The sequence below is a fragment of the Marmota marmota genome, unplaced genomic scaffold (assembly GCF_001458135.2).
Source record: "Marmota marmota marmota unplaced genomic scaffold, marMar, whole genome shotgun sequence".
Lineage (NCBI taxonomy): Eukaryota > Metazoa > Chordata > Mammalia > Rodentia > Sciuridae > Marmota > Marmota marmota.
Window position 1 is genome coordinate 5,732,465 of NW_026000261.1, and position 27,932 is coordinate 5,760,396.

Here is a 27,932-nt window from a genome sequence, read left to right on the forward strand (position 1 = left end):
CTCTTTAGGACACGACATATTTTAATATTGAAACAATCATAAAGTCAGTCATTTGCATTTGGGTAACATCAATGTCTTGGCATTTGATCTAATTTAAATAATAAGAACTAGAGGAGGTACTTTCCAGACTTGAAAAATTATCCATGATTTAAATGCCTCCCCACCATTCATTTTTAAAAGGTTCTCACTCTTTCCCAAAGAGGTTATTCTAATAAGAGGAAGACATTTTACTTCTCATTGGTCTTGTTAGTCTGTGACCTGTGATTGTTTCTTCAGCTGAAAGATCACCTCTCTCTCTCCCTTGATGTATTCAAGTCTTGCCAATCAGGTCCTACCACAGAAATACACCCCCTCCTCTCTGAACTCCTATTGCACTAAAAGTTTCCACCTTACATCTTAGTAGAAAATTACTTTTCAATTGTTTCTTGTGTATGATGGTTTCCCCACTTCCCAAATATACTGTACCTTGAGGGCAGGGACCATAGCTAATAATCCTTATTCCCCCCTGCAACTGGCCAACACAGTAGGCATCCAGTTAATACTTGCAGTTTGATTGACTGGTAGGATTCCTCTTGTTTGTGGAAGAGGGGAAACATCATCAAATCTCTGACAGCCAGAGGGGAACTTTGAAAGGACCCATATTACTCTTAGACAAGTGTTCCTTACACCCTTCCAAAACCAAACACATCTATTTCAAATGGGCTTTGATTCCTATTTTGCTTTAGCATGACATACCAAACAACCTCTTCACTCACATCATCATGTATTTCCCTCTGAAATCCAAAAATTTGTTCAAATACTTAGATTTTACAGAGACCAATTTACATCCTGATAAATGCACTAATCGTCAAAACCAGGCTCACTCTCACCCTTGAAAGATGAGTATTACATTTTTCATCTGTAACCTATGAGGTCTGTGGGATCAGTTGAATTAAAAAGGTCTTTTATTTTATGAAGCAACGTACTGCTTACCCTTCACAGGTGAGATAGCATATTTATTCTCAAGAACTCTATTTCACTCCAACTTAAATTAAGGTACTCAAAGTTTTCCATTCGTGGACTTTTTCCTCCAAAGAAACACTCTGGTCACCCTTAATTCATGTGATTTGTTATTGTCAGAGTGGTGAGTGGTTTTGCTTCAAAACAGTGAAATTGCTTTCTGTGTCCATAAAGTCAACAAGACAGACTGTGCTGTAGAAAAATGGAATTAGGTTAGGTAGATGTGGCTTGACTTTAGAGTCACCAGAAAGCATGAAGAGTCACTCTGCAGTACTCTTTATTTACTGCCCTTTTCTGGTAATGTCATTCTTCCTCTTCCTCTCATTCTCTGCAGGCATTGACCCTGCCTTTGCCATGATGGTCTACATTACTTTGCTTATAGCCCTGCTGTCTATTAATGGATGTGCTTACTTTATAAGGTACATTTTTTGTTCTTTTTGTATACACAAAACACAAGCCCATAATAGCCTTGTTAATATTGATTTCCAGGAAGTCATGTTTCAGTACAATTGCCTCATTACATGACCCACTGATTTTCTTTTTTCCATAGTGATTTACCATCCCTACCAGCCCCATTTGGAGTGAAGTATTTTCATGATGCCAAGAATAACTTCCTCAGCTGTGTTGTCAGTGTTGTTGACTGTGAGTAGATCTGGCTCTGAACACAATGGTTAAATGAAAAAAAACCCCAAAAAACTTTAGGGTCTGTCTACTCTCTATCTATCCTCCTTTCCCCTCAGCAGTGTCTCCTGTAAGTATCTCCTTCCCTGAATGGTATAGTAGGAAATGCAGTTGGCTACAATTCAAGCTTTAGGAATCATGGATTGTAGTGGGGATTAAATAACATTAAGTAAGTTAAACACTTAGAAAAGTAACTGGCTTATAGTAGGTGCCTAAAAAAATGACAAGTTTAGACCCCTTCCCAGGGACACAGGACTCTCTTGCTAATTGTTGGAAGCCTAGGTGTCTCACTTTGATATCCATACTTTTTGCCCAGGCAATCCATATCTCTGTTCTCTGTTTCCCTGGAGCAAGAGGTATCCAGTCTAATCACCAATATCATCTTTATCAAGTCCTTGTCTGCCTCCCTCAGGTCCTTAGTAGGTGACCAACTAATCCGATGTACTACTTCAAGATCGAGGATAAGTGGCTGAAGATTGCTTAACATGGTACCCCTTTCTTCTGATACTTGCATTTTTAACAGTTGGACCCTCTCCATACTAGGATATTTTGGGGAAAGTGAAAAATGAAATCAATCACAAACCCCCCACTTTACCCCTTCCACCCTGCAAACCATACATCTATCACCTCTTTGTAAGGGTAGACCTGACAAAACTATCACATGGACTAGTAGGGAATGGAGTGGAGGTGTAAATGTCTAGAATGTATGAAATAGCTGTGTGACCTTGAACAAGCCACTTAACCTCACTTGGCCAGAATTTTCTCATTTGCACTGTGAAGGAATTTGATTAGATGATGTTTAAGAGCCTTTCAAGCTCTGATATTTTAATGAGTCTGTGAAATCCTGGATTAAAAAGATAGCAGGTGTTACTCTTGGTGTTTAATGTTGTTATCACTATGAAAACTATTATTGTCCAATCTTCCTAGTATTAGAAAATTGATAAGAATAAGGGATGCTTATGGATTGTTGAAATGCACTTGATAAAGACATTAGTTCAAAGGAAGTTTTTCTTCTAGTTTCTGTGACTGTGATATATCCCTGCTAAGAAGAGAGATTTAATATCTTTAATTTAGCTGCTGCCAAAGAATAAAGTATTTAATTAACATCCTTGGATACTTAGCAAAAATAAATGGCATCCATTCAAAAATCTTCCCCCTCTAGAGAGATTTGAGGAGTAACAGACTCTGTCTGCCCAATGCCAAAACATCCCATGGCAAGGTGGAAAATGGAGTCACACTCAGCTGCCTATATTACTTGTCAGTCCCCTAAATGATACTTCTCGTTGGTGTTTCCCACTGAATGGACTGGTTCTTTGGGCTTTGAGTGAGCACAGCCTGCAATTCTTGGGAATGGAAGGAAAAAAAGAAAAAGAAATAAACTACAGGGGTGGGGGGTTTGTTTGGAGCTTGGGGGCTGAAGGGCAAAGAAGACTGGAGAGGAAAATGATTGGAGAGGGACATGATTAGAGAGAAAAATGATTGGAGAGGAAAATGAGTTAGAGACAATTGGTACTTCAAGTGGTCACAGAAAACTCAGAGATGGGAGAGAGGCACATCATTTCCCAGAGTCACTTGGTCCTTGGTTCTTCAGCTAACAAAGCACAAAAGATGCCCCCTCTTTGCTGCCTTCCTCTCTCTCTCTCTGCCCACCACGGCTGCAATCAGAAGAGCTGAGCGACTGATGAGTTTCTGTAATAGACGGTGATTACTTGCAGGAGAGTGACTCTCTGTTCCTTCCTTTTCTGTGTGTTTTGATTGTTTAAGTTTTTTTCAGAAAGAAAGACGTGCAAAGAACCCAGCCACCCCAAAACAAAGGGTTCTTTGAACTCCTCTTTTTCCCTCTACTACTCCAAAGCAGATTGCATTGCTTTTCTATAAAGCTCTTCCATGCTTTGTAATACTAATGATGATAATGATAATAATGAGCCCTTATACTTTCATAGTGCTTCACGCTTTTCAGAGCACTTTCACATACATTATCTCATTTGATTTTCGAAACAACTCTATAAAGCGTGTAATGCAAGGACTATTATCCTGCCAGATAGGAGACACTGAGGCATGAAGAGGTTAAATTATTTATCCAAGGTGACCTGCACCTGGCTAATTAATGACAGAATCTGCACTGCCTCCACCCCACCCCCAGGTCTCTGGATTGGGAGTCCAATTCACTTTCTATGAGAGTGTATTCTGTAGTGTGATTATTTTTACAGGTGTGCCCGCTTTGAGACAATTCACTATGCATATGAAACAGAAAAGTTAGAGAGTGATGTTTTACTTTGCCAAAAGATTCATGTGCTCTACCCAAGAATTCACTACAGGGCTCTTTTAATTTTCTCCACAGGATAGCAGCTCCCACCGTGATAAGGAACATATTTGTTGGCAGACAATTAGAAACACATTAATTGTTTGTTTACAAACCAGTGAAGTCACTGAGAAAAACCAAAACCCGACTAGGTTGCCAGTACTTAAAGCTACAGTGACATCACAGACTTTTTAGAGCAACTTGACCAAACGTTCTGATTCAGTGGTTGTTTTCCCCACTCTGGCTCTTGGCTTTAATAAATTGCACAGAGTGACCATTATGGGGTTATGGAAAAAATGAAGCCAAAATGAGGCTGTCAGAGTCCCCAGCACAAAACAGAACAAAACAACCACACCAAGTAATCCAGTGTTCCCTCCAGGTCCTGGTCAGACCTACCTGACTGTGTGGATAGACATCATAAACTCTATGTGTCTGGTAATTGATTTGTAGAAAATAATTACATTCACTGCAAATTAATGGGCATGTTTGGAGAGAATCATGTTTAAATTGTGTCTATGTAATGCTCAGACAAGAGACCAATTCAGTAAGAGGGGGGAAAAAAAACTCCAGTCAGCCTACTTGTTTGGAATCATGTAGACAAAGCAAACAAATGATTGAATTTTTCTACTTTTCAACCTGTTGCTTTGGCAACGCATTGATGCAACTTTGCAAGACAAGTGGTCTTATGGGCAGAATTCTGGGCCCACAGCCAGGGACCAAGGATTCAAGTTCCAGCTTTGCCTAAGGCTAGGGGATCTCACACAATTTGCTTAATTTTGTTTTGTTTCCTTAATGTGTTTTTGTGTATAAAATGGAGATTAATGATTCTTGGCCCTGATATTATTAAGATAAATACAATGAGAAAGTGTGTCAAGGTTTTTAAAAAGTATTCAGTGGTGTTGTTTTGAATGCGCCCTTGATGTGGGTCACCATTTTATTAGTTTGAGATACAATCCCTAAGTAGTCCCCTCACCCTTCTCTTTTGATGCCTCTTCAAGAGCATTTTAATTTTTCTGTTTTGGTCTTTGTTACTCTGCGAGTTGTGAGGGCTGGGGTTATTGCCTCCCTTTGCTAGGGGTATTATGGTAAAGATCCATGTGTGGTTTTCTTTCCAATTATCTTGTACAACATTTAACTGGCATCTTAGGGCAAATCAACCCTGGCATTGCAAAAACATCCATTCCCCTGTGACCCTCTGATTTCATGTTTGTTTTAGGCATCATAGCAATAAAATTCAGTTGATTAAAGGACCCAGCAGAATACTACTGACTCTGGAGGATGTAACATTTTTAATCCCCACTTTGAGCACTTGACATATGCCTAGTATGGCTTGTGATGTTCTTTAAGAATAAAATACACACTGGATTTAGAAGACTTCTTATACAAATGTGAAATATCTCATTAAATTAAAATGATTAGATATCAAAATAATATTTTAAATATATTGGGTTAAAGTACATTGTTAAAATTAAGTTCACCTGCTTCTTCTTATATTTTTTAATGTGATTGATAGAATACACAAACTTATGAATGTGGCATGGAATACTATGCAGCCACAAAAAGAATTAAATTCTATCATGTGCAGCAAAATGAACAGAACTAGAGGACATTATGTTAAGTGAAATAAACCGGGCACAGCAAGGCAAATACTGCATGATCTCACTCATATGTGGAAGGTGAAAAAAGTTTATTTAATAGAAGTAGTGAGTAGAAGAGTGATCACTAGAAGCTAGGAAGGGTAGAGGGGAAGAGGAATAGATAGGAGGAATAAGTTCAAGCATTCTACAGCATAGTGGGGTGGCTATAATTTACAACAACTTCTTATTATATATTTTATAAAGAATCAAAAGAAAGGAGTTTGAAGTTTCCCAATATAAGGAAATGGTAGATGTTTAAGGATATGGAAATACTAATTACCTTAGTTTTGTCATTTCACATTGTATACACATATCAAATGATCACACTGTGCTACATAGATGTATATAATCAATGTCCATTAAAATTACTATTGTCCCTCATATTACATTTCAATTGGACAGTGCTGAAAGAACAGTGTGGTGGAAATAAATGCACTGCACTTTGGTCAATAGATTAGCTTTGACTTCATATAGAAATTTTTTTGTATCTTTGGATTCAACATTTGAATTTTAGTTCCTCAAGAGCAGCGGTATTTTTAAAATGATAGCCTATAGCACCTGACATGGTGCTTATAATGTAGCAGGCACTTGTAAAAGTTTGGTGAATGAATCAACTAGTAAAAAAAAAAAAAGGACTGAATTTCACCAAGATTTCTAGTTGTGATTATGTTGTAATGGGTGATCTTTATTAAGGGTCTGCTACTATGTCCTAGCCCTGGGCTAGGCTTTATGAGAGATAACATGTAATCCTTGCCTTCAAGGGAATTATACTTAAGTTAGAGAGACAAATCATAGTACAGAAGAAAGTTAATAGGCCCCATATTGCAAAAAAGAAATCCAAAAAGGCAGAAGGACTCAGAGGGAGGCAAACCAGTGAAGAGAGGCTTTTCAGAAGCCCAAAACCAAGGCTAAGTAGTGAAGAAAGAAGGATAGAATTTGTCCAGGTAACAGATTACGAACTGGTTTTTACTTTTGTTTGACCCTCATGATTATTTTAAAAAAGCATCCAGAATTTTAAAATTACACATAAAAAATCTGTATCTCTGGGTTTTCTTTAAAACTTGGGTTGTAAATATCGGTGCTCTATTGAACAAGGGTGATGATAAATAACAATATTGAAGCATATAATCCAAAATAGGTATAAAAGTGGATTTTGAATGTTCTCATTAGAAAGAAATGATCAATGTTTGAGATACGTTAAGTATTCTGAGTTGATCATTAGACAATGTATAACTGTACCAAGACATCACACTGTACCCCATAAAGATATACAATTATTGTCTGTCAATAATTTTTTTTAAAGTTGAAAGATCTGTCAACCTTGTGTCTCATGACAACTGCCTGAAATGTGGTAGTAGTTGATAGTTTTAAAAAATCAGTCAATATTTTCTATACAAAATCTACTTTCACTGATTTTTTTTAAATCTTCCTGGCTTCTATAGGCATCTTAGGAAGAGGAAACAAAAGCTTAGAGAAAAAATATGTGGGGAGGGGTTTTGCTGAAGATTGCTAGTGTGTCTCTTTATGACAGTCTATGTGGCTGCACTAGTCTTTATAAATTCTAGTATGGTGGTAGCAGGATGTAGGGAGAGGGTATGAACACATCAAATTGTCTCCATGTGCCATTTACTATTCCTACAGCACAGTACCATGTTTCAGAATTAATTTATCTCAGTTACCAAACTGGTCATTCACTTAAATGTGACACTGAAAGGTATATTTAATCAGTTGTGTGTGAGAATGGATTATACAATAGTATCCTGTGAAGTTGGAGTCAAACGAATTGTTTAGCTATTTGATTTAGTTCTCATTTACAACCCTAACTCTTGCTTGTTTAAATCATCAGATGCTTTTGTAAGGTTGATATTGTGTTCCTTAAAATGTATTGCTGAAAGCCAAAACTATCTCTGTGGCGGAAAGCTACACTTCACCCTTATGCCATAAAATCTCATTGATATTAGGCTCCCTTTCTAAACCCGCCAGAGGACACTAGGACTCAGAGTGGTGGATGGGTTTGTATGAAATTGTCTTATATGAAATTCCCTATCTCAACTGGTAGAAAGTGTAGATGCTGAAGTACAAGCTTGGAAACAATTGCAATGTATAACTCAGTATACTAAGAAAAAACTTTCTGATTTCATGGCAAGATATTTTATCTAGAAATGGATGATCAGCAGTATAAGTCATTGTCCAAATGTAGCAAAATATAGTTAAGTTTTGGTCAAAAGAAATAAACCTATTTTTAAAATCCCTACTTCTTTGGGGTTATTCACAACAAAATGATAGTTCACGTCAATTGCCTAGATATTTGACTGTAAGGTGTCAAAACAATAAACACAGCTCAAAAATTTTGGTCTGACTTAGCCTTTTTCCTTGTACAGCCCTTTCAATAGTTTAGTGAAATCTATAAAACCTCCATCTATATCTTCTCTTTTGCACTAACACATAAACTATATTTGGGTGACTAAAGTATACCTGTTCTTGCTAAATTACCATAAATAGCCAAACCTTCAGATTAACAGAGTGCCTAGGGTTTTAAAATCTTGCTTATGTTGATAGATCTTTTCTTTTTCACCTATGTATCAACTTTGACATAATGAGAATAAAAAAAAATCATCACCACTTTCTCTATACAGGTGAGAAAAAAAATGAATAGCAAGGAGGATTGATAGCCTTACAGGGAATGTTTTTGTTTATTTGCTTGTTTTATTATTTTGGCACAGGTGGGAAAGGATGGCATTACCCTAGAAGAACATAGCTCTTGGCTTCCAGATCCCTTTTGGCATTTGGCTTGTATCAGGGATTCTGATGGGAAAAGATAGGGGAAGCATACATTTTCCTTAATTGCTGTGTAGTCACAAACTTGCTGCTGGCTGAGTCTAATCAGTCAAGAAGCCAAGCCAAGAATTCCATCCAAAAGGAATGTCTGAAAGTGTAAACTCTTGGAGAATATAAAATTAATTCAGTCTAGAAAAATTGGCAGGTTGGGAGAAATCAGGTTAGAAAAGGAAGTTTTTTAGGGGAAAGTGAAGTTGAAGTCCAAATGTATGTGGATTTTGGCAGATTTGATAGCACTTTCTCCTTTGCCCTTCATGAAGAGGTCTATGTCTCCATATACAAATCTAGGTGTTCCTGCTGAGATATGAAAATAAAGAAAGAAAGGGATGTAGATTCCTCCCTGGGCTTGCTCTGTTGGGGAGAGTTCAGGTTAATGCAAGGGTTATGTGAAGAGTCAAGTTTTACATCTTGTAGGGATTGAGTATAGTTTACCATTCATTGTCTTGGAACTTTGAATGTGATGATCTTGTACAGAAGGAGCTTAACTCAAGACTGAGTCAACTAGTGATCTTCAGTTGATCAAAGACCATTAATGGCAAAGTGTTAGAAAGTACTTAAGATTGATTATTATTGGCAAACAAGAGTGATATAGACCATGATGTTGTAGAAAAACACAAGATCAGGAAATATAACACAAAGAATCCTGTTCCAGCCACTATAGCCCTTTCTAGATCTCTATTTTTTTTTCATTTTAAAAATGAGGGTGTTGGAGTTGGAAGTGGGACTGGCATAAACAATAATAAATAGAACTGCTAATTCTGGATTGCTATAATTTTAAGAAAGATGCATTTGAAGATATGGAGAAAATATTGAGAAACCTGTTGATTTATTATGCCTTCGAAATGTAAAATAAGTCTACTGCTTTAGTGAAGATATAGAAGTTCAATTTTAAAGGTTAACACAGATTGTAGATACCTTTTTATCTTGTCATTCAACTGTGAAGTTCCCAGCCCTCTTTTACCAGACTTAATTGTAAAAGTTAACAAGTCAAGGAGTGGAGAATCTGGCCTATTTACAACTCAAACCCATAAGTCACGAGTCTACTCACTCTCTACCATTTTACTCCTTTCAGGGATTCCTTCTGTCATTAATCTTAAATACACAAAGAAGGATGCTGTTATGATTTGGATGTGAAGTATCCCCCAAAAGCTCAGGTATGACATAATGCAAGAAAGTTCAGAGGAGAAATGATTGGGTTGAGAGTTTTACCCAATCAGTGAATTAATCCCCTGATAAGGATTAACTGAGTGGTAACTGAAGTAGTAGGGTGTGACTGGAGGAGGTGCAAATTGGGGCTTGGCTTGCCGGTATGTATTTGTATCTGGGGGGTGGAGTTTCTCTCTCTCTTCTATCTGATCATCATGTGAGCCGCTTCCCTCTGCCACACTCTTCCTCCACAATGTTCAGCCTTACCTTGAGCCCCAAGGAATGGAGCCATCCTTCTGTGGACAAAGTCCTCTGAAACTGTGAGCCCTCAAATAAACTTTTCCTCCTCTACAATATTTCTGGTTGGGTCTTTTAGTCACAGTGGCAAAAAAGCTGAGAAACTGATATGATTCAGTATAATGTAAAACAAAGAGGCAGTCCTGAGGGTCATAAGAGTGGGATACTGTTCTAGTTCTGGTATTTTTTATTTTTCAAATGTTAGATTTTTATAAAAAAACACTTTTATAACTTAATTATGGACTATATATAATAACTCACTTCAACTTTAATTTGGTTTCAGTTTCTTGTCTATAAAATTAGGGTCCTGGATTAAATTCTGACTGGTATTACTTATTGTCCCTCCTGTCTATGATTCAAATTCTCTCTGGGAGAAAGAAGTGCATGAAAACCATTTTTTTGGGGTGATATATGGAGTTTATGCAAGGTGCCAATGATGAACTAAAAAAAGTTTTGAATGTTAGGGAATATTAATCAATCCCATATCTACAGGTTTTAATTCATATGGTTTCTTTCTTATGAATAAAAAAGAAAAGAAAAACAAATAAGCAGAGTATCTATACCATAGCTCAGTGTTCTGTCTTAAAAATCATGAGAATTTTGTTCATAACCTTTCTTTCCTAATGTTTTCACAAAGAGGAAGTCGAGCCAGTGTAAGCTTCCAGATCATCTCAGAGGTTCAAAGTGGGAGGTCCCCAGGGCTCTCATTTTCTTTAGGGAGTTTAGTTCCAGGTACCTATGAAGACTCCAAAGTAGCAATTTATGAAGTAGGACACCCAACAGCTATCTCATCTGCTGCCTTCTGGAGTTTTAAAATGGGGTAGTGATTTAGTTGTTAGTCTTTGAGTAAGAATATTGAGGCTTTGGCAATTTGTTTCAAAATTTTTTTTTTGCCTGTGTCCACTTACAGACTTGATTGGTTAACACTTTTTTACATATTTTTAGTGCAGATTGACACAATATCTTTATTAATTTATTTTTATGTGGTACTTAGGATTGAACCCAGGGCCTCAAATGTGTGAAGCAAGTGCTCTACCACTGAATTACAGCCCCAGCCCCATTGGTTAACATTTTTGACAATGATTTTCCTCAGCAACTAATCTCCTTACTTATAACTTCATTTACACTTTAACTCTTGCATTTAATGTACATGTGGAAAAAGTACTTGAGACCCTATTTCAATGTTTTGTCTAGACATCGGGGACAACAAGACAATATGCAATAGAATAAATCAAAGACTAATAATAGAATAATAATAGAAGAAATAACTTCCTATGCTAACTCTTCGGGATGAGTTGTCTAGAGACATGTTTGTGCAGAGCAGAGCCTATTCTACTACTTTTCTTCAAATTCTAGTTGATCTTCCTGCACTTCTTATCCTCTGATATTATTAAAACTTTGAAAATATTCATTTATTTCTTTTTCTTAGACTATGTTGCCTCTTTGAGTAATAGGTTACCTTCTGTTGGATAAAATATAAATCCTTTTTTATTTCACTGAAGTTTCTCTCTTTCAAAATTTAAGAGGCTCTTCTCTCTCCCAAGTTCTAAGATACTAGAATTTGGCAATCATAACAAATCATTCATCAGTTGAAGAGATGAACTATTTCTTCTCAGCAGGAGAGAGTTAAGTAGGTGGTAAAGGGAAATGAGACTGTCCTGCTGTCCTTCCTAAGTGAGGCCTTTCCAGTGTGGTTTCCTTGTTTTGTTTGAAGATACTCCCAAGAGCAGCAAACACCCCCAACTTCAACAGTAATTGCAAAGAAAGTCCATAACAAGAAATGATGATTTTTCAGTTGTCATCTACATTGGATTCTTCAAGAGAATGTTCTCCATAATTCACAGGGCCTTGCTAGGGTTGGGATGTGTTACCTCTAAAATTTAAATGTTGAAATTTAATGGCTAAATGAGATGGTATTAATAGATGGGTTTTTCAAAAATTGATGAGGCCATGAGGGCTCCTCTTTTATGAATGATATTAAAGTTCTTATAAAAGAGACTTTGTGTAGCATTTGGTTAGCTTTTCTTGCTACCTTCTGCCATGTGAGGACACCATGTTTCTCCACTTTAGAGGATGCAGTAATGAGATGCCGTCTTGGAAGTGAAGAAAAAGTCCTCACTAGATAATCAAACATGCCATAATTTTATTTTGGACATTCCAGCCTCCAGCAATGTGAGGAATAAATTTCTGTTCTTTATATATTATCCAGTCTCCCAAATGGACTAAGACAGGCCCACAACACCAAAATGACATGGCATATGCTTTTTCAATATACCTGAGAGCTTTGGCTTAAATTCATAGCAGGAAGCCTCTGGATTCTAACAGGGAGTTAATTTAATCAAAGAGGACATTTGCCTTAAATGTAAACTTGAATTATTGGAATTGGCAGCTCTACTCTATCAAAGACTATATATAATGTAAGCTTTTGAATGTCAAATGGAATGGGTTGGTGGCTTTATAAATGTATTGACTCTTCTATGATTCTGAAGTCAATCTCAATAACTTTGGTTTTTAATCTGCAAAATGAGGGGTTAAACTGAGTTCTTAATTCTGACTACTCATTACAATGTCCTTGGGTAACTTAAAAAATATTTATGCCTCGGTTCCCACTTCTAGCAATTCTGATTCATTTGGTATGGAGAAGGGCCCAGGAATTGTTATGTTTTTAAAGTTCTTGATATGTGCAGCTAGGCTTGATAATTGCTGGATTAGAAGACCTCTAAGGCCTCTTCTGGCATGGATATGCTATGATTCTCTGGAAAATTTTATGTGTTCAATTGTGGTATGTTTTATTTGTTGGGGTTGGAAGGTTACAATGTAGAATTGAGAAGGGAAAAATAAACTTTTGTATATAACCAACATTTAAGAATCTGTCAGATATTTCCTTGTTTTGGAAGGAGGCAAAGAGCTGAGTTATTTCCTGGAATGACTGTTGGTCAGTCAGATCATGAGTGTGTGGGGGGTTATCTTTACAAAGGAGAGTTGGTGAAAATAACATCACATAGTGAAATCAAGATTAGGGTGAAGGCAGGGTGTGAAGGAAAACAGCTGAGACTAGAAAACTGCCTGCTAGGGCTAAAGAAGTCTCTAGGAGGGAGCATAGGTCAAATGAATCAACAGATCAAACAAAGAAGTCCAGTGTGTCTTCTGAAATTTTCCCTCATTAGGAGTGCTTCAAATAAGACAAATCATTTAGTTCTGCTTTAAAACATCAAATTTCCATAAGAATTTTTATTGGAAGTTCTGAAATTTCCAGATAATGTACCAGTTAATGTTAGGAGTAGCAGATGTGTAATAATAAAGGACAGGCTTCTCTAGGATGTACCATGACATGATACTATACTGACATAAATTCACAATTTCCTGGTATATACAGATGCAGAACTTTCAGAATTACACAGTAGCCTTGACCTTTATTTCACAGATACTGTTTGAAACGTGGAAAGGAAAGCCAGATGATATGACTTCTGGGCAGAAGAAGTTGTGAATAACAGAGGTGGTGGGGACATGTTATGATCTGCTCTAATGGCCATAGACCGGAGAGTGTCAGGTGAGGGGAGAAGGAATATAATCCTGACACTCAGGAAGAGCCCACTGAATTTATCTTCTCTTTTCTTTTTCTTTTTTTTTTTAAACTTTTTATTGTTGGTTGTTCAAAACATTACAAATTTCTTGATATATCATATTTCACACTTTGATTCAAGTGGGTTATGAACTCCCATTTTTACCCCATATACAGATTGCAGAATTACATCAGTTACACATCCATTGATTTACATATTGCCATACTAGTGTCTGTTGTGTTCTGCTGCCTTTCCTATCTCTCTTCGTTTTCTGACTCTTTCTGCCTCTTTACTTTTCAGCTTCTCCCTACATTTTTCTGTTTCACCTTACTTTCTTCCCATTCATCTCTCTTACCCAGAGCCTTTTTCTGTCTCCGTACTTTCTGCCTTTTAGATCTGTCTCTACCCCTCTCCCTTCCACCAATCATTTTCTCTTTCTCCTCACAGAGTCTTAGATCATCAAAGCTCAAAAGGACCTAAGAAATCACTGAATAAGTCCAGCTCTATAGGTGGGGAAACTGAAGCTCAGGTTGATTAAGTGGCTGTGCTAAGGCCACCCTTGAGTTTGAAGCAGAGCCAGGTCTAGGACCTTGTTCTCTGTTTCTTAGTTAATACGCCATGGCCTTAGTGAAAAACTGATGGACTTTAAATTACTTCTAAAAACTTTAGTGAATAGAGTTTCATGTTTATTGCTCTTAATTAAAAAGTGAGTGATGAGTGAAGTATTTTATCATTCTCTCTTTTAAAAGAACAAAACAAAACAAATAGTGCATGTATGGTGAAGATAAAACCTGCCCATTTACTCCCTTTTCCTCATTATTCATGAAGTAGGATGCACACAGACTCAGTAAAAATTGGCTTATAAAGTTTGTGAGACTTATTGAAATCTTAAATACACACAATTCCTCCAAGCAAAAGGAAGCCCCGTAAGGGGAAAGAGCAACAAAGTGAAAGATAGAAGACCTTGGTTCAGTTCTGAATATGTTATTGCCTAGTATTTTGAACTTAGACATATTAGTCTCTTCAGCCTTCAGTTTCTTTATCAACTATGAAGAAATTGGGTTAGGGATACCTAAGACCATTTCCAGCTCTCAAATTTAGTGATTTGGCAGGGAAATGCTATGCTTAGTTACTTGTGGTAGTTAACAATCCGGATAGAATTACAACTTATATCTGCAGTAGGGTTGATGCCAGGGGAAAGGTATCAGGTGCCAGCTATAAGGCAGAATCAGGGCTGCCAGTACTGCTGTTCAGGTTGTGCACTGCATAATGGGCACCACATCTAAGAGCATTCTATTTCCAGTGACAGTATACACTAACTTATATGAGAGTGCTGTAGGAGTAGTCACAGAGATTCTGGCTTCCTAGCTTAGTCCTGGAATGGGGTGAGGTGCAGAGCCTTCTGATATCCAAGTCTATACCAGTGCACCCAAGTATGAATATACACAGTAACTGATAAAAACATGTGTACTTAAATATACACTATTTTTGTACTTGCATAATTGTTTGTACTTGAGAGAAAATGCACATAAAGGTTCCATATTAGTTAATAGTGACAATAGGTTGAGTGACATAAATGTGAATGTACTGAGGTTTTTGGTCTACCAGTTATATCCCATACATTGACTGATTTTATAAAAATCCCAGTTAGAGGTTTATTTTTTCAGCTTAATGTTTAACCTTTGATCCCACTATAGCGTAAAGTCCTCTGAAGGGTAAAATTTTGAGTTTATGTCAGGCCCTCCTGACTCCTGTGAGTGAATTTTTGATCTCCGGTTGAAAGAGATGATGATGAGAAAAGCTTAGAGGTAAATGGGGAGGTGAAGTGAGTACAACAGAGAATGAGGTTCAAAAAAGGCTAGGATGGTAAATCACAAACTTTATTGTGTATCAGAATTACATGGAGGGCTTGAGAAAACACAGATTGCTAGAGTCCCCCCCCCCCAATTTCTGATTCCAAAAATGGTGGGTAGAACTTAATTATTGACCTTTCTTACCAGTTCCCAGGTGATGCTGATGGAGCTGATCCAAGGTCACATTTGGAGAATTGCTTGATCAAATGTTTTGACTATTCTGCTACAGGTAGGCACTGATCCTGGACTACCATTCTAAACTCTATGAGCAGTAAGTTTGGCTGGTGTAGTTTTCTCCAGCTGCTCAAGGTCTATTGGAGCCATTCCCTTAGTTAAAGGGCTTTGAGCTCCTTGGCTAAAAGATGCTTTCTAACACAAAGTGCAGGCGAGTACTCAGATGCCTGCAGCTCCCATTAGCCTTTGCCTCTGGCAGGTTTCCAGATGCACTGCTACAGCTGGATATATTCCTTAATAAGAGAGTGGTTACACTCTTTTATTCTCAAGATTTGATTGCACAGAGCTCACTGCTTTATTATCTCTACTTGATAACAAGTTGGTGCAGCCAGAAATGGAATCTCCAGGCTATAGGTAATAGATGTGAAAGCACTTGGAAGTTTAAAGAGCATTGTGCAAATGTAAGACATTATTATTATAGAGAAACGGAAATCTCTATTTGTATTGCTTTTTTAAAAAATTCGGGTTGGACAGAACTAAATAGGGTTTGATGACTGAAGCATCCTTGAGACTATGCATGGAAAGAAAATTATCTATCAAACACTGGTGTTACTGCCTTAGAAATAGCAGTTTGTACATTAAGAGTCAAGAATAAATGTACAATCACAAGAATGGGATCCTAATTAGAATAAGTTATACTCCATGTAGGTATAATATGCCAAAATACACTGTACTGTCATGTGTATCTAAAAAGAACAAACAGTAATAAATGCCAATACTTGGCTATGATCATTACACATCATGTACATCATCACACTATACTCCATAGATATGTAAAATTTAAAAAGCAAAATAATTTTGAATAAAAAAGCAAAAATATACTTTCAAAAGAGTCCACATTGCATATATTACTATGATAATACATTTGTGCCTTGGAATAAAAAAATGTTTAGTCTACATTTAAACCAATCAGTTTGTGATTAAAGCATATGAGCCCCTTAAAATGGCCTGTCCCACAAGAGAAAAATAGATCAAGGTAAATGCAGGAATCATTTGCTGCATTATATCTCCTGCCCTATGTCTCCCACTACAGATGCCTCAAGGCAGTGGGAATTGCAACCACTGACCATCACTATTAATCGCAGAAAACCTGGTGCTACATCACTTAGCTGTGAGTAAGTGAAATAACCTAGCATTTTCCAGTTACGTGAGGTATTGCATAGAGTGGTATCATTCCTTTTCTGGGATCTGCATACCTGCATTTGTTCCCTTGTCTTGAGTTAGCTTGCATTTTTAACTTTTAATTTCTCTTCACAATCTCAATCTAGCTCAGAATACATAATTTCCATGGGGTGGAGGGTGAGAAAGGAGAAAAATGTGTTTGTATTAATAGTATTACTGTAAACCATTCTTGGGAAGGGACATTACTCTAAAGCTGCTGGCAATTATCATCACTACTCTCTACCTTTTTTCTTTCTAGGGTGACTAGATGCGAGGCTGAAAAGTTCCCTCCTGGAGATTTTGGAGACTTTAAGTCCATTAAATCAAATGCAAGTGATGTATTTGAAAAGATATGAGAAACCCTCATTTATATCCTACAATCAGTCCTTTCTCCAAAGTAACTTACACCAGCTGTTTAGGAACATTCTTTAAGAAATCCATGCAGGGAAACTAGGGGTATTACTGGCTTGGTGTGATCATGAGATGCAATGGCAAAATTATAGGCTCTGGAATCAAAGAAACATGAAAGAATCAAATTCCAGCTCTACTGTGTAAGAGCTATATATTAACTTGGGCAAGTCACCTAAAGCCCCTGAGCCTTAATTTCCTTATTTGTAAAAAAAGCATATTAATGCTTACTTCCTACTTCCTAGGTTCAGATGAGTATGAAACTTCTTGCACATTTTCTGGCACATAGCTTCTTTGTAAAATAATATCTTTTATGATTATTATCAATTAAATATGCCATAATTCAGAACTGGAAAAATTAACTGCTAATTTCGTCTTAGAAATAGCTATTTCCCTAATTCCACTTTTTACGTTCAAAGAGCCCTTGGTTAATTTACTTAAGAAAGCAACCTGTAGATAAGACAAGGATGATCCCTTCTAAATAATTTAAAATCTTGACTGCCCCTTAAATTTTGAGTCCATGAGGCACCTGCTATATCTAGAGCACTGTACATGTGAGAAAACAAAGGAAACAGAAGATAGGTGACTCATGGAGGACAGGGTGTACCCTAGGGATTAGGATGAGATCTTGTGATTTGGTATTTCACTTACATGTGATTTTGGTGCCTGGAGCTGAAGGGGAAATAATGAGACATAGGCCCTGAAGAGAGACCAAAGTTAGCTAAAATATGCAATTTTATAGTGGTTTGATGACTCAGGATGTCCAACAGAAAGCTATATACAAAATATGGAACCAAAATGGGGCCAAATCTGAGAAAGCTGTAGGCAGTAGATTTCAAACCAGGTTTGAGCATAAGATCGGTTCAGTTTGGTCATCTTAACTCCCTCATATTTCAGTTGATATTGTTGTCCATATTTTAATTCATTTTTAAAAAAGATTTTCCAAATTTGGATTTTTATTTTAGATGTGTTAAATTGACTTAACTTTGTCCATTATATATTTTAATAGGCACTTGATATTGAATACAAGTTTGGAGATCATGAGTTGAGGCATGAATTTTAGAATGATCATGTTTCCTAGCAACTGAAAAAATACAAACAAAAACATTATATTTTTCACTCATGAGTTTGGCAAATCTTTTAAAATTAATAATGTCCAGTGTGAATACAGGTATGGGATAAAGAGTGTGCATATGCATTTTGCAAGACTAAGAATTGGTAAAGCCTATTTGGAGGGAAAATTGATAATTTTAATCAAAATTAAAGGTGCATTTGTGGGCTGGGGCTGTCAATCCACTGATTGGCAGAGCACTTGCCTAGCACATTTGGGGCACTGGGTTTGATCCTTAGTATGCATAAAAATAAATAGATAGATAGATAAGGCATACTGTCCATCTACAACAACAATTTTTTAAAAAGTACATTTGTACATTTGTACTGTAACCCAACATTTGCACTTCTAGAACTCTATTCTCTAGTTATACTCTTGCTTGTATGCAAATATAGGTGTATACTTTAGTATACTAAATTTACTTCTTTTGGATAAATACCAAGGAGTGAGTTAGCTGGGTCATATGGTGGTTCCATTACTAGTCTTTTGAAGACCCTCCACACTACATTCCAGAGCAGTTGTACTAATTTGCATTCCCACCAACAATGTATGATTATACCTTTTCCACACATCCTCACTAGCATATATTATTATTTGTATACTTGTTAATTGCCATTCTGACTGGAGGGAGATGAAATTTCCATGTAGTTTTTTTTCATTATTTAGAGAATACTTTGTTAGTTTCTGTAATCAAACCCATATAATATGATAAGACCTTACATATTTGATACAGTGCATTACCCCTGTACGAATGGAAAAAATAAGTTTAACATTTTTAGATCAATATGACTGTTAAATTCTGTACAATACCAACTCAACACGGTAAACTGGGATACTTTTTCCAAAGTTGACAGCACAGCTAAAGTTTCCAAAAATTCAAAATTATGTGTGTGTGTGTGTGTGTGTGTGTGTATAAACCAATAATAGCAGTATGTTGTGCATCAATAGTAGCAACAGCTTCTCCAGGTTCTGCTGTCATCTGAACAAAATTAAAGGGGGAGGGGGGTGTAAAAAACAAAACCAAAACAAAATCCATGTAGTTTTGATCTGCATTTCCCTGATTGCTAGAGATGTTCAATATTTGATGGCCATTTGTGTTTCTTCTTTTGAGAACTGTCTGTTTAGTTCCTTTGCCTACTTATTGATTGGGTTATTTGTGGGTTTTTTTTTTAACCTTAAGTTTTTTGAATTCTTTATATATTCAGGATATTAATTCCTTGTCAGAGGAGCAGCTGGCAAAGATTCTCCCCCATTCTGTAGGCTTTCTCTTTAAGTCTCTTAATCATTTCCTTTGCTGTACAGAAGCTTTATAATTTGATGGCATCCCACTTATTGATTCTTGGTTTTATGTCTTGATCTTTAGGGATCTTGTTGAGGAAATCAATGCCTGCACCTATACGATGGAGTGATGATCTTATGTTTTCTTCTAGCAGTTGAAAGTTCGTTTCTTATCTAATACACATTTTGATTTGACTTTTGTGCAGGGTGAGGGATAGGTATCCAATTTCATTTGTCTACATATGGATACAGTTTTCCCAGTACCATTTGCTCCAAATATATATTTGCTTCAACATATATTTTTGGCACTTTTGTCAGGTATCAAAGGGTTGTAAATACGTGGGCTTGTCTTTGTGTCTTCCATTCTATTCCATTGGTCTGCATGTCTACTTTGTTGCCAATGTCATACTTCTTAATTAAAATGGCCCTTAATACTGTCTGATAAGTACATTATACTTCACTGAATAATTTACTTTCTGTAACCCATACTCCAAAGCTGTTTCTTTCTTCTTAAACCTCCAATGTTCTTCTCTTTTCTCTATTTTTTTTACTATTGTCCTGAGTCTAAGCAACTATCTTCTTCCAGCTACCACAACCATTACATTTTCTTTTAATAGACTTTATTCCTTAGTTTTAAGTTCACAGCAAAATTAAGTAGAAAATACAGAGAGTCCATACATATCTCCTGTCCCCACATATTCAGTTTCCCCCATTATCAACAGAGTGGTATGTTTGTTACAATCAATTCATCATAATATCATTATCACTCAAAGTCCATAGTTTACAACAAGATTCACTTTTGGTGATGTACGTTCTGTGGATTTTGACAAAGATATAATGATATGTATTCACCATTATAGCACCACATAAACTAGTTTTACTGCCTTAAAAATTCTCTGTGCTCTATTCATACCTCTCTCCCCACAACCCCTGGCAACCACTGGAAATTTTTTTTTTTTTAATTATTCTCTCCGCATTCACTTTTATCACTCTCAAACCCCTTCTACACATTGCAGAGTGCTCTTTTCAAAATGGAATTTGATCATGTCATTCCTTTACTTAACTCTCTTCAATAGATTCCAATTGTTCTCTTCTTTGTGTAGAGACTTTGTTACAGATTGAATGCCTTTACTATTAAAAATGGACTATTCAAAATTTCTCTTTCATCTTATGACTTTAAAGGAATATGTCCATTTCATATAAGTTGTCAAATTTACTGACATAAAGTTTTAGAAAATAAGTATCTTTAGGGTCTTCAGCATTATTCAGCCTTTCATTCCTAATACTGACAATTTATGTTTTCTCTTTTGTTTCTTGGTCATTTTTTTTAGTGGATAGTCAATTTTATTAATCTTTTCTAAAATTCAGCTTTTGACATTGGTGATTTTTCTTTGTTGTATCCCTAATTCCTGTTTGATTGAGTTGTATTCTTATTATTTCCCCCTTTCTACTTTTTTGTGTTTAATTTGTTGCTCTTTTTCTGTTTTTTTTAATCGGAAGCTTTGACATTAAACTTCTTTATTTTATAATATAGTCACCTGTAACTACAAAATTCCCATTAAGGGCTCTTTCAATCATGCTTTTAAAGCTTTTTATTATTTAAAATTAAAAATATACAGAAAATAAAGAGAATAATACAACAATATCTATGTGCCCACACCAACCTTGAACAATTATCAACATTCTATCATTATTATTTCATTTATACCTCTACCCATTCCTAATTCATTTATTATCATTATTACTTTGTTGAAATGCCCATATCATTTCTCTAACATTATGGTAAAGAAGCACAACAATATAATCTAGATTTCTCTCCTGATATAGAATAGAGATTAGAAAACTGTGGCCCATGGTATATTTTACATTATTAAAAAAAAAGAAAGATTTTGTAACAGAAACCACATATGACCTGCAATGCCTAAAATATTAACTGTTTGTACCTTTACAGACAAACATGGCTGACTCCTGATATAAAACAATTTCTTCTTTCCAGAAAAGTACCTTGTATACCTTAGTAAATTTATGCCTCCCCCAACCACAGGCAACTTCTGTTTTTCTGTTTGTTTACCTTAAATAAATTTTGCTTGTTCTAAAATCTCATGTAAGTGGAATCATACAACATAAAGACTATGGTATCCATCCATATAATTGCATGTATATGTTGTTCCTTTTCATTGAGTTGTATTCCACTGAATGAATATAGCACAATTTAGTTATTCACTTTCCCACTGATGGGCATTTGGGCTGATTCCAAGTTTGGCTATTGGAAATAAAGGTGATGTGGATATTTTTATACAAATGGTTTTATGAACACATATTTAAATTTCTTTTGGGTAAGTTACTAGAAGTAGAAATTCTAGGCTAAGGGATAGTATATATTTAACTTTAAAACACCATCAAAATTTTTCCCTCTTTTACTTTCCTGAATGTAAGTTAGGAGAGCTTCCTGTGCTTTAAATTACTGGCAATATTTGATATTGTTGGTCTTTTTCTTTTTTTCAATACTGGGTATTGAACCTAGGACTTCATGCTAGGCAATCACTCTACAATTGAACTGTATTCTCAGCCTGTCTTTATTTTTTTTAACATTTTTTTCATTTATTTTAACATTTTTTATTAGTTGCTCATGATAATACTATGATCTTGACACATCATACATTTGAATCAAATGGGGTATAATTTCTCACTTTTCCAAGTGTACAGGTTGCAGAATCACACTGGTTATACAGCCACGTTTATACATACAGCAATACTAGTGTCTATTTTATTCTGCTGCCCTTCCTATGCCCCCTTCCCCTCCCCTCCCCTCCCATCACCTCTCTCTACCCAATCTAATGTGACACATTTTTTCCCTCATATCATCATACATGTATTTTGTATAACGATGAGGGTCTCCTTTCATCTTCCGTGCAATTCCCCTTCTCCCTCCCATTCCCTCCCACCTCTCTTCCCTATTTAGTGGTAATCTTCTTCTCATGCTCTGCCTCCCTACCCTATTTAGAGTCACCCCACTTATACCAGAGACTCTGCGTCTAATAGAAGAAAAAGTAGGCCCTAATCTTCATCATGTTGGATTAGGCCCCAACTTCCTTAATAAGACTCCTATAGCACAAGAATTAAAACCAAGAATCAAACTAAAAAGTTTCTTCTCAGCAAAAGAAACAATCTGTGAGGTGAACAGAGAGCCTACATCATGGGAGCAAATTTTTACCCCTATACATCAGATAGAGCACTAATCTCTAGGGTATATAAAGAACTCAAAAAGCCAAGCACCAATAAATAAATAAATAAATAACCCAGTCAATGAATGGGCAAGGGAGCTGTTTGCGATTTTGTGGCTAGTTTATTTCACATAGAATGATGTCACATTGTCTTTTTTAAATTTGTTCTAATTAGTTATACATGACAGTAGAATATCATTTTGACACATTATACATAAATGAGTATAACTTCTCTTTTTTCTTTTGGTAGGTGATGTAGAATCACACTGGTCATGTAATCATATATGCATATAGGGTAATAAAATGTCTTTATTGATATAATTACATGAAATAAAATTTACACATCTTAGGCATTCCACTCAGTGAATTTTGATAATTGCATAGATCTGCATAATATATATTATGTCCATTACCCTAAAACTTTCCTTCCCCCACTTTTCAGTGATTCTTCCATTCCAGAGGCAACCACAGTTCTCATTTATATCACCATAAATTAATATATTTTTGTTTGTTTGATACAGGGGATTGAACTCAGGGAGACTTGAACACTGAGCCAAACCCCCATCCCTATTTTGTATTTTATCTAAAGGCAGGATCTCACTGAATTGCTTAGCACCTTGCTTTTGCTGAGGCTGGCTTTGAATTCATGATCCTTCTGTAGGAGTGTGCCATCATGCCCGGCTGTATTTTTTTTTCCGTTCTTGGATTTCATATAGATAGAATGAGTCAGTATTTTTGTGCCTCATTTATTTCTCTCAACAGAGGTGCATTTTAAAATTAATCCATGATTTTTCATGTACCAGTAATACATTTTAAAATTGTCTACTGGCACTTTATTTTATGAATATTTTGCAATTTATTTACCATTTCCTTTTGATGAACATTTGTTTTAAGTTTTTCAGCATTAGGAATAATGCCAACATAAATATTTTTAATGTAGTAAGAAAACATAAACTTAACCATTATAGTTGTACAGTTCATTAGTGTTAAATGTATTATTATTATTATGAAATAGAGCTCTAAATCTTTTTATCTTGCAAATCTGAAATGCTATATCCACTAAGCAAAAAAATCACCTTTTCCCCTTCTTCCAAGACTCTGGTAACCAACATTCTGATTTGTTTCTATAAATTTTCTTAATGATGTCTTTTTATCAGTAAAATTTTCAGGTTCAATAAAGACAGGTTGTCAAATTCATCAATTATTTTCTTCCCTCCTTCTTTCTTCATTTCTCTCTCACTCCTTTGTCTCACACTGTCTTTCTTTCTTTTTAGTAGACTGTTCTCCCCAAATTCTTGCCTATTTCAAGAATCTGGATTTAGTTTTATGATCCATTTTGAATTAGTTTTTTGTATAGACTGAGACAGTGATGAAATTCATTTCTTCCATAGATATTCAATGTTCTAGTAACAATTGTTCAACAAATAGTTTTCTTTTCTCTGTTGAATTAACTTTGAAACTTGGTGAAAAATTTACTGACTATATATGTGGGCAGGTATTTTTGAATTCCCTATTCTGGTTCATTCACTCATCAGTATACCCTAATGCCAATACCACATCTTCATGTATACCATAGATCTAGAGAGTAAGTCCTAAAGTCAAGCAGTGTAAACCCCTCCAACTTGTTCTTTTTTAGTTTTGTTTTGGATATTGAAAGTCTTTTTAAAAATTTTATCAAAGATTTTTTTTTTAGTTTTTAGTTTTTGATGGACCTTTATTTTATTTATTTGTATGTGGTGTGGAAATCAAACTCAGTGCCTCGCATATGCTAGGCAAGCACTCTACCACCGAGCCACAACTCCAGCCCCTGGAGTTCATTTTTAATACTCTGTGCCTTTTTCCAAATTCATTGTCTGGCTGGGGGTGGTGGCACACATCTGTAATCCCAGCACTTTGGGGGAAGCGGAGGCAGGAGGATTGCAATTTTGAGACCAGTCTCAGCAACTTAGCAAGACCCTTGTCTCAAAATTAAAAAAAAATAATAATAAGGGCTGAGGATGTAGCTCAGTGCTAAAGTACCCTTGGGTTCAGTACCTAAACAAACAAACAAAAATCAATTTCATTATTTCATTACCTGAAGGAAACCTTGCTGCAGGCCCCTGGTCTGTGCTCTCAGATTCTTCACAAGGTGCCCCTCACGGCTCTTCCTTAACACACATTGCATCCAATGCAGAAATCTAGAAGAGCACCAAGAAAAAACTCTCCAATAGTGTGCATGCGTGTCTCTCACATGCATGTGTGTGCACTTGCACAGACACACTCACACACACACATACACACAGAGACTTGTTGCATTGCTTATCTTTCTCACTTATGAATTTTTCCCACACCATGTGCGATTTTTCTATAACAGCATTTCGTTTTCTACACAGTATTTCAGACTATTAGATCTGCTGCCATCTATTTAAATTAGCCCTTATTGTAAGATTTATGTTATTACCAGGTTTTTCTCTATTAACAATAATGTTTTAATGAACACAGACATGATTACTTCTAATTCCATGAAAATAAACATTTCCATAGAGAAAAGAAATTGCTAATTTACAGAAGCCTGGCATGGGGTGAGGTACCTAAGAGGGTGGAAACAGAAATGGGGAAATGTAAAATTGAAACAGGACCATCCCTTAGGAAAAACAACAGGTATGTATGAGGCTTCTGGCTTTCTTTTTTACAGCAGAGGCTTCTGGGCATCCCTTCAAATCCCAGTCCCAGGCCAGGCCTGAATGGTTGAGATGCCATACTTAATGAAACTATGAATTCATTGCACAAATATTGTTTCTTCTTTTTCCCCATCTCTGAGCCACAACCCCAGCCCTATTATCAAAGACTTTTAAAAAAGTCTTTGGGGCTGGGGATGTGGCTCAAGCGGTAGCGTGCTCGCCTGGCATGCGTGCGGCCCGGGTTCGATCCTCAGCACCACATACGAACAAAGATGTTGTGTCCGCTGAACACTAAAAAATAAATATTACAATTCTATCTATCTATCTATCTTAAAAATGTCTTTGATAAAATTTATCAATAAATTTTAGAATCAACTTACCCATGACTCCAATAAAGGCTTCTGGATTTTCGATGAGGATTTCAATTAATTAACAAATAAATCTAAGTAAAATAAACATCGGAACAATATTGAATCTTCCAGTCTATTAATGTGGTATATATTTACATTTACTTCAGGTTTCTTCAATTTTTTTCATGAATGTTTTGATGCATGTTACATGGTGTTGATAGAAATGGTGACATCTTTGCCATGTTTAGGCTGAAGAAGAAAATGATCCAGAATTTTATTCTGAGATCTAATGTTACCTGAAGATTTTTTATACATATAATTTTCCTTATATTCCTAATTTTCTATGAATTCATTTTTATGTTAAATAAATTTTGTATTTTTTTCAAGACTCTTTTTATTGCTACTTGTTGCAACAATTTCATGGTTTTATGCCTTTTTTCTGTTAATATAGTACATCGCCTTTTTAAAAAAGAAACATAAAAATGTTACTTAAAATCTCTGGGATAAAATTCACTTGTTCATGATATCCTTTTTATTATAATTTTTATATATTGCTGGATAATATTTGCTAACATTTTTTTAAGGATTTTTGCATCTATGTTTATGACGAGAACGATCTATAATTTTCTTTTAATGTTCATCAGTTTTACATATCAGGGTTATATTTGGCTTCATAAAACAGTTTGGGTGTCTTTATTTTCTGAAAGAATTGGTAGAAAATTTGTATTATTAAAATTTTCATAAGCATTTTAGTCAACATTTTAACCACTGGGACCAAAAGAAATGACAACAACAATTAGAGGAGGATAAGTTTGTTTTGGCTCAGAGTTCCAGAGGTCTTCATCCACATACCCCCTCAACTCTATAGCTCTGTGCCAGAAGTGAGGCAGAACATCATGGTGGAAGGGTATGGTGGAGGAAAGCAGCTCAGGACATGACAACAAGGAAGCAGAGAGAGAGCTCTGCTCACCAGGGACAAAATATAAACCCCAAAGTCATGCCCCTAGTGACCCAATTCCTCCAACCTCCCCATACTGGCCTGTAGTTATCACCAAGTTAATCCACATCAGTGGATTAATGCAATTATTAGGTTAAAGATCTCATAATCCAATCATATTGCCTGTGAATTTTCCTTTGTTGTCTTACACATGAGTTTTTTGGGGGTTTCTCATATCTAAATAATGACAATAAATTTTATCAGTAAAATAATCTGGCCCTAGTATTTTCTTTGTGGGGATGTTTTAAAAAACAAATTCAATTTCTTTGACAAATATAAGGCTATTAGGATTATTATTTTCTATCTTTCCAGGTTTAATAAACTGTGTTGTTCAATAAATTTATGTTGTTTTTATTAGCATTAAGTTGTTTAAAAATTCCTTTTTTCACTAATATTTGTGAGGTCTGTAGTAGTGCCGTCACTTTCATTCATGATATTGATAATTTATATATATATATTTTTTTTCGTAACAGTCGTATTAGAGATTTATCAAACGTATTTTTTTAAGTAAAAGGTTTTCATTTTATTTCTTTTTTTGCCTGTTTTCTATTTGAATGACTCCTGCTCTTATTGTTATTATTTCCTTCTTTCTACCTATATTCGGTTTAATTTCTTCATCCTTTCCTGTTTTTAGAAACAGAGAATATTATTTTAATCACTCTTTATTTTTAACCTACATATTTCTCTTTAAGCTCTGTTGTAGATGTGTAACATAAATTCTAATGTTGTATTTTATTGTCTTTAGTTTGAAATAATTATGATTCCCATTTTTATTGCATTTTTTTTTATTGGTTGTTCAAAACATTACAAAGCTCTTGACATATCATATTTCATGCATTAGATTCAAGTTGGTTATGAACTCCCAATTTTACCCCAAATACAGATTGCAGAATCACATCGGTTACACATCCACATTTTTACATAATTCCCTATTAGTAACTGTTGTATTCTGCTACCTTTCCTATCCTCAACTATCCCCCCTCCCCTCCCCTCCCATCTTTTCTCTCTACCCCATCTACTGTAATTCATTTCTCTCCTTGTTTATTTTCCCATTCCCCTCACAACCTCTTATATGTAATTTTGTATAACAATGAGGGTCTCCCTCCATTACCATGCAATTTCCCTTTTCTCTCCCTTTCCCTCCCACCTCATGTCTCTGTTTAATGTTAATCTTTTCTTCCTGCGCTTCCTCC

The 27,932-nt window shown here is 35.7% G+C and overlaps 1 protein-coding gene across 1 annotated transcript in view; it reads left to right on the forward strand.

Moving 5' to 3' along the window:
• Gucy2f (guanylate cyclase 2F, retinal) overlaps positions 1–27,932 on the forward strand; it is a 113,290-nt gene that overhangs the window by 30,949 nt on the left and 54,409 nt on the right. The window contains 4 exon segments of the mRNA XM_048796867.1: positions 1,334–1,418; positions 5,199–5,288; positions 10,529–10,720; positions 16,971–17,069. Coding sequence (XP_048652824.1) covers positions 1,334–1,418; positions 5,199–5,288; positions 10,529–10,720; positions 16,971–17,069 — 466 coding nt within the window.